The sequence below is a fragment of the Uranotaenia lowii genome, chromosome 3, assembly GCF_029784155.1.
Source record: "Uranotaenia lowii strain MFRU-FL chromosome 3, ASM2978415v1, whole genome shotgun sequence".
NCBI classification, from domain to species: Eukaryota; Metazoa; Arthropoda; class Insecta; order Diptera; family Culicidae; genus Uranotaenia; species Uranotaenia lowii.
In genome coordinates, this window is record NC_073693.1 from 187,570,090 (window position 1) to 187,580,077 (window position 9,988).

Genomic DNA, 9,988 nt, shown 5'->3' on the forward strand with positions numbered 1-9,988 from the left:
TGCAGTAATTTTTGGTATTGTTAAATTGTTAAATTTTACATTTTTCTATCTAGAATGTTTTGAAGGAAAAAGTGTAATTTTGATGCATACATTTAGGGGTGAAAAATACTACAAATACTCTATAAGCTTGAATCATGAAAATAAATCTTAGGATGGATGAAATTTGAATGTTAACAAACGCATAATGTAAAACAATCATATTCCAGCATATGGAAATGAGATTTATGAGGTTTAGTTCTGATTTTCATTTTGTTGCATTTTGCTCCAGACTGGTAAGTGAAATAAATAAATATTTATTTAAAAAAAATTGGTGATTGCCCGAAAAATATTTTTAAACCAACAGTGTTGGTATAGGACAGTGGTTTTCAAAGTGGTCCCTACCGCCCCCTTGGGGGCGTTGAGAGCTTCTAGGGGGGCGGTGAGCTAAATTTTGAAATTTGGGGGGCGTTGGAAGGGCTCAGGGGGGCGGTGAGGTCGTATTTGAAATTTTCACTAATCACGAAACAACGTAGATTTGTAATAACAACGAGTAAGTTCGACGCAAAAAATGAAATTATGTTACAAAACTAGACATCAGGTCAAATTTTGGTTCCAGTATCTCCTTGATTATTTTAAAATGTAAATAAAGGAACTAAAAGATTTTTTTTTATATTTTTCACTGATGATCATCATCATCATCATCATCATCATCATCATCATCATCATCATCATCATCATCATCATCATCATCATCATCATCATCATCATCATCATCATCATCATCATCATCATCATCATCATCATCATCATCATCATCATCATCATCATCATCATCATCATCATCATCATCATCATCATCATCATCATCATCATCATCATCATCATCATCATCATCATCATCATCATCATCATCATCATCATCATCATCATCATCATCATCATCATCATCATCATCATCATCATCATCATCATCATCATCATCATCATCATCATCATCATCATCATCATCATCATCATCATCATCATCATCATCATCATCATCATCATCATCATCATCATCATCATCATCATCATCATCATCATCATCATCATCATCATCATCATCATCATCATCATCATCATCATCATCATCATCATCATCATCATCATCATCATCATCATCATCATCATCATCATCATCATCATCATCATCATCATCATCATCATCATCATCATCATCATCATCATCATCATCATCATCATCATCATCATCATCATCATCATCATCATCATCATCATCATCATCATCATCATCATCATCATCATCATCATCATCATCATCATCATCATCATCATCATCATCATCATCATCATCATCATCATCATCATCATCATCATCATCATCATCATCATCATCATCATCATCATCATCATCATCATCATCATCATCATCATCATCATCATCATCATCATCATCATCATCATCATCATCATCATCATCATCATCATCATCATCATCATCATCATCATCATCATCATCATCATCATCATCATCATCATCATCATCATCATCATCATCATCATCATCATCATCATCATCATCATCATCATCATCATCATCATCATCATCATCATCATCATCATCATCATCATCATCATCATCATCATCATCATCATCATCATCATCATCATCATCATCATCATCATCATCATCATCATCATCATCATCATCATCATCATCATCATCATCATCATCATCATCATCATCATCATCATCATCATCATCATCATCATCATCATCATCATCATCATCATCATCATCATCATCATCATCATCATCATCATCATCATCATCATCATCATCATCATCATCATCATCATCATCATCATCATCATCATCATCATCATCATCATCATCATCATCATCATCATCATCATCATCATCATCATCATCATCATCATCATCATCATCATCATCATCATCATCATCATCATCATCATCATCATCATCATCATCATCATCATCATCATCATCATCATCATCATCATCATCATCATCATCATCATCATCATCATCATCATCATCATCATCATCATCATCATCATCATCATCATCATCATCATCATCATCATCATCATCATCATCATCATCATCATCATCATCATCATCATCATCATCATCATCATCATCATCATCATCATCATCATCATCATCATCATCATCATCATCATCATCATCATCATCATCATCATCATCATCATCATCATCATCATCATCATCATCATCATCATCATCATCATCATCATCATCATCATCATCATCATCATCATCATCATCATCATCATCATCATCATCATCATCATCATCATCATCATCATCATCATCATCATCATCATCATCATCATCATCATCATCATCATCATCATCATCATCATCATCATCATCATCATCATCATCATCATCATCATCATCATCATCATCATCATCATCATCATCATCATCATCATCATCATCATCATCATCATCATCATCATCATCATCATCATCATCATCATCATCATCATCATCATCATCATCATCATCATCATCATCATCATCATCATCATCATCATCATCATCATCATCATCATCATCATCATCATCATCATCATCATCATCATCATCATCATCATCATCATCATCATCATCATCATCATCATCATCATCATCATCATCATCATCATCATCATCATCATCATCATCATCATCATCATCATCATCATCATCATCATCATCATCATCATCATCATCATCATCATCATCATCATCATCATCATCATCATCATCATCATCATCATCATCATCATCATCATCATCATCATCATCATCATCATCATCATCATCATCATCATCATCATCATCATCATCATCATCATCATCATCATCATCATCATCATCATCATCATCATCATCATCATCATCATCATCATCATCATCATCATCATCATCATCATCATCATCATCATCATCATCATCATCATCATCATCATCATCATCATCATCATCATCATCATCATCATCATCATCATCATCATCATCATCATCATCATCATCATCATCATCATCATCATCATCATCATCATCATCATCATCATCATCATCATCATCATCATCATCATCATCATCATCATCATCATCATCATCATCATCATCATCATCATCATCATCATCATCATCATCATCATCATCATCATCATCATCATCATCATCATCATCATCATCATCATCATCATCATCATCATCATCATCATCATCATCATCATCATCATCATCATCATCATCATCATCATCATCATCATCATCATCATCATCATCATCATCATCATCATCATCATCATCATCATCATCATCATCATCATCATCATCATCATCATCATCATCATCATCATCATCATCATCATCATCATCATCATCATCATCATCATCATCATCATCATCATCATCATCATCATCATCATCATCATCATCATCATCATCATCATCATCATCATCATCATCATCATCATCATCATCATCATCATCATCATCATCATCATCATCATCATCATCATCATCATCATCATCATCATCATCATCATCATCATCATCATCATCATCATCATCATCATCATCATCATCATCATCATCATCATCATCATCATCATCATCATCATCATCATCATCATCATCATCATCATCATCATCATCATCATCATCATCATCATCATCATCATCATCATCATCATCATCATCATCATCATCATCATCATCATCATCATCATCATCATCATCATCATCATCATCATCATCATCATCATCATCATCATCATCATCATCATCATCATCATCATCATCATCATCATCATCATCATCATCATCATCATCATCATCATCATCATCATCATCATCATCATCATCATCATCATCATCATCATCATCATCATCATCATCATCATCATCATCATCATCATCATCATCATCATCATCATCATCATCATCATCATCATCATCATCATCATCATCATCATCATCATCATCATCATCATCATCATCATCATCATCATCATCATCATCATCATCATCATCATCATCATCATCATCATCATCATCATCATCATCATCATCATCATCATCATCATCATCATCATCATCATCATCATCATCATCATCATCATCATCATCATCATCATCATCATCATCATCATCATCATCATCATCATCATCATCATCATCATCATCATCATCATCATCATCATCATCATCATCATCATCATCATCATCATCATCATCATCATCATCATCATCATCATCATCATCATCATCATCATCATCATCATCATCATCATCATCATCATCATCATCATCATCATCATCATCATCATCATCATCATCATCATCATCATCATCATCATCATCATCATCATCATCATCATCATCATCATCATCATCATCATCATCATCATCATCATCATCATCATCATCATCATCATCATCATCATCATCATCATCATCATCATCATCATCATCATCATCATCATCATCATCATCATCATCATCATCATCATCATCATCATCATCATCATCATCATCATCATCATCATCATCATCATCATCATCATCATCATCATCATCATCATCATCATCATCATCATCATCATCATCATCATCATCATCATCATCATCATCATCATCATCATCATCATCATCATCATCATCATCATCATCATCATCATCATCATCATCATCATCATCATCATCATCATCATCATCATCATCATCATCATCATCATCATCATCATCATCATCATCATCATCATCATCATCATCATCATCATCATCATCATCATCATCATCATCATCATCATCATCATCATCATCATCATCATCATCATCATCATCATCATCATCATCATCATCATCATCATCATCATCATCATCATCATCATCATCATCATCATCATCATCATCATCATCATCATCATCATCATCATCATCATCATCATCATCATCATCATCATCATCATCATCATCATCATCATCATCATCATCATCATCATCATCATCATCATCATCATCATCATCATCATCATCATCATCATCATCATCATCATCATCATCATCATCATCATCATCATCATCATCATCATCATCATCATCATCATCATCATCATCATCATCATCATCATCATCATCATCATCATCATCATCATCATCATCATCATCATCATCATCATCATCATCATCATCATCATCATCATCATCATCATCATCATCATCATCATCATCATCATCATCATCATCATCATCATCATCATCATCATCATCATCATCATCATCATCATCATCATCATCATCATCATCATCATCATCATCATCATCATCATCATCATCATCATCATCATCATCATCATCATCATCATCATCATCATCATCATCATCATCATCATCATCATCATCATCATCATCATCATCATCATCATCATCATCATCATCATCATCATCATCATCATCATCATCATCATCATCATCATCATCATCATCATCATCATCATCATCATCATCATCATCATCATCATCATCATCATCATCATCATCATCATCATCATCATCATCATCATCATCATCATCATCATCATCATCATCATCATCATCATCATCATCATCATCATCATCATCATCATCATCATCATCATCATCATCATCATCATCATCATCATCATCATCATCATCATCATCATCATCATCATCATCATCATCATCATCATCATCATCATCATCATCATCATCATCATCATCATCATCATCATCATCATCATCATCATCATCATCATCATCATCATCATCATCATCATCATCATCATCATCATCATCATCATCATCATCATCATCATCATCATCATCATCATCATCATCATCATCATCATCGTTCGTAGAGAGATCTGACGTGACCGCCAGATGTTTCGGAGACTCGCAAACGCAAATCGGGCCTTTCTGATCCGGGTTTCGATGTCTTTTCTGGTACCACCATCAGGCGTTATCTGGCTACCAAGATACTGGAAGCACTCCACTTTCTCAATTTGTTGCCCAGCTACCATGAAACTGGAGGGATTTTCTGTGTTGATCTCCATCGACTCATCCATTACGATGAGAAAAAGCAGCGGTGACAAAATACATCCTTGTCTCACTCCAGCAGTTACCGGGATTGGTTCGGACAAGACACCGTCGTGCAAGACCTTGCACGAAAATGCCTCGTACTGTGCTTCGATGAGATGGACTAGTTTCTCTGGGACCCCTCGTCGCCTTAGAGCCGCCCAGATGTTTTCATGGTTAAGTCGGTCGAATGCTTTTTCGAAATCAACGAACACCAGCAGAAGAGAGTCCTGGAATTCGTTGATTTGTTCCAGTATGATTCGTAGTGTTGTGATGTGGTCCACACATGATCGTCCGGATCGGAATCCAGCTTGTTGCCGTCGGAGTGTAGCGTCGATTTTCTCCTGGATCCTGTTCAGAATCACCTTGCAGAGTACTTTGAGGGTTGTACAGATCAACGTTATGCCTCGCCAGTTACCACACTCTGTCAGGTCTCCTTTCTTCGGGACCTTAACGAGGATACCCTGCATCCAGTCGGCCGGGAATATTGCAGTATCCCAGATGTGGTAGGCCACGACCACACGACCAATCAGAAGCTACTAGAATATCGCAGCATGCTATCTTCACTCTAGGAGTTTTTCCTGTATAAATACCACTACCTGTGTGAAAGATCTGTCATTCAGTTGTCACACTTTCTTGAATAAACATATACTTTAGTTTAGTCAACTTGCCTTTTCATTCGTCTGGGAACACGACAAATTGGCGACGAGAGCCTCGAAGGATCCCGATCATGGACATGGATATTAAAAACGCTCTCCTCCGGCTCAACGATATCCTGGCCAACAAGCAGCAGCAGATGGCAGTTCTCCTGCAGAACAACGCAGCTCCCCAGGCTGAGAAGAAGGATCCCTCAATCAACGCTGTGTCCCTCCATCCCAAGCCTCCCGGGAAGAAGACGAAAAAGATGAAGAGCATCAGTTTGGTGAAACATGTTGACATCTCCAAAAAGCGCAAATTTGCTGAGGTAAATTTGAACGGTGTCAATGTGAAGCTCCAACTCGACTGTGCGGCTGACATCACCATAATTTCGACGGAAACCTGGGCTTGCATCGGGAAACCAAAAATCAACCCTACGAACATCGTTGCTGTCAGCGCTTCCGGTGACAAGCTCGACTTGAAAGGAGAGTTTATCACCGAAGTAACCATCCGGAACGTCTCCAAACAAGGGTGCATCTACGTTGCCAACCACTCCGATCTCGACGTACTGGGTATCGACCTCATCGAGTTGTTCAACCTTTGGTCGGTCCCCTTCGACTCGTTGGTGAACTCCATCCAGAAATCCGAAGACGTGGCACAACGACTGAAGGTTAAGTTCCCCGAAGTGTTCCAGAGTTCCCTTGGGCTGTGTACCAAAGCACAGGTTACACTCTACCTCAAGCCGGATTCCCGACCAGTATACTGCCCCAAGCGCCCGGTAGCCTATGCCGCTCTCCCGAAGGTGGATGCTGAACTCCAAAGGCTACAAGAACGCGGCATCATTTCTCCAGTGCAGTTCTCCAATTGGGCTGCCGCCATCGTCGTGGTTCGCAAATCGGACAACGTCTCTGTTCGAATTTGCGGCGATTACTCAACTGGACTCAACGCAGCTCTAGAATCCGACCGGCATCCTCTGCCTCATCCCGACGACATCTTTACTGCCCTGGCTGGGGCACGCATTTTCTCCCAAATCGATCTGTCGGACGCATACCTCCAGGTCGAAGTGGAGGAAGAATCACGCAAACTGTTGACGGTTAACACCCACCGAGGCCTGTTCCAGTACAACCGTCTTGCTCCAGGTATAAAATCGGCACCTGGAGCCTTTCAACGCATAATCGACTGCATGGTAGCTGGCATCCCAGGTGTAAAAACCTATCTCGACGATATTCTGGTATCCGGACGAACTCAAGAGGAACACGATCGCAATCTGGACGCGACGCTTGGAAGGATTCGTGATTACGGATTTCATCTACGCATCGAAAAATGCCATTTTTCTCTTCCTCAGATTAAATTTCTTGGTCACATCATCGACAAGGAAGGTCTCCGCCCAGTTCCAGCCAAGACTCGTGCGATCTCTGAGATGCCGGCCCCCACGAATGTGTCACAGCTTCGATCCTATCTTGGCGCTATAAACTATTATGGACGGTTTGTAGGCCAAATCAAGGAGCTCCGTGCGCCGCTCGACCGGTTACTGAAGAAGGACGCCAGCTGGGAATGGACTCCAGAATGCCAAAGCTCGTTCGACCGCTTTAAATCCATTCTGCAGTCTGACCTTCTTTTGACACACTTCGACCCTCGGAAGGAAATCATCGTAGCTGGTGATGCATCCAAACACGGCGGCCATCTGACGACTGCTCCATACCATCCGCAATCGAACGGCCAAGCGGAAAGGTTTGTGGACAGCTTGAAACGAGGACTCAAGAAGCTCGCAAAAGGGGAAAGCATGGCTACAACACAGCACTTACAAACATTTTTGTCAGTGTACCGTTCCACGCCAGCTCGAAGCGCTCCTGACGGCAAGACCCCTGCTCATCGTTTCCTCGGTAGGCAAATCTCCACCCAACTGGACCTTCTGAAGCCAACGCTACCAAGCCCAACACGAATCAACGATGCTCAAAACGCTCAGTTCAATAAACGTCATGGCGCTGTGCAAAGGAAATTCGTCGCTGGAAATCCGGTTCTGGCCAAGGTTCATCAAGGGAATTCCGCACAGTGGATTCCGGGTCGGATCATCGAACCCAAAGGTAACGTGAAGTACACCGTACTCCTGGACAACGGTCGACTCATCAGATCCCACACCACTGAAGGCCTGGTTCATCGAAACAGCAGCACCGGTTCCAACACCACGGACAAGACCAACCCGAAATCGCTGTCTGCCCAAGCGATTGAGATCTTTCTTAAAAAAGGGAGATGTGGTAGGCCACGACCACACGACCAATCAGAAGCTACTAGAATATCGCAGCATGCTATCATCACTCTAGGAGTTTTTCCTGTATAAATACCACTACCTGTGTGAAAGATCTGTCATTCAGTTGTCACACTTTCTTGAATAAACATATACCCAAGTAACACAGATTAAGCCAATTGGCTTTTTTGAGTTTTAATATTGTTTTATGAAGACTTTTCCATGGCATCAAATTTTTAAAACGGTTCTATTGTAACATAGAAAATGCTTCATTTATCGTGTGTTTTAAAAGAGCCCTGAAAGTTTTGCTAAAACTTGAATAAAACACTATCTTAAGAGTGCTGTAAAAACGTTGCAAAAGTATTGCTTAAGCATCAATAAAACACATACTTTCCTGTTTTTATTAGAGCTTTGGTACCAGTTTTAAAAATGCGCTCAATGCGCTTTTAAAACTAGCCTTCAAACCAAGTTGAAAAACTGTTTTATTGGAACAGTCAATGTAGGCATGATAAAACTAAGTGACAGATAATTTGACAATCGAGAAGAACGTATACACGCTTAAACTTTTTTACTTCTTTTTGAGATAGCATAATCTGTTTTGAAAGAATTATCACTCAAAATTGAGAAAAACGGGCTATCAAAATGAGATAAATTAAAACAGTCAAATTCATCTGAAAAATAAAAACAACTTTGTTGCATCCGCATTCAAATTTCATAACAACCGCAAATCAGTCCACATCATTCATCGCTCAATTCTTATGGATTAAATAAAGCACACTGTGAATAAACGTTTTTTGTAATTCGATAAGGATAAATGGATGAGACAATTAATTTACAATTACGCCGAATAAAGTATTAATTCTATAAAGTATTTAGTTCTATTTATCCATCTCTATCTCTCAATGCGAAGTTAATGTATATTTACGTCATCCAATCTAGAGTTAACAAAATTCTTTCCGGATAAAATGCCCTTGAACATA

At 38.5% G+C, this 9,988-nt stretch overlaps 1 protein-coding gene across 1 annotated transcript; it reads left to right on the forward strand.

Moving 5' to 3' along the window:
* Positions 1-6,857: 6,857 nt before the first annotated feature.
* Positions 6,858-9,101, forward strand: LOC129752939 (uncharacterized protein K02A2.6-like). Its single transcript, XM_055748730.1, has one exon. It carries the CDS (start codon positions 6,858-6,860, stop codon positions 9,099-9,101), a length of 2,244 nt encoding a protein of 747 aa, XP_055604705.1.
* Positions 9,102-9,988: the final 887 nt, after the last annotated feature.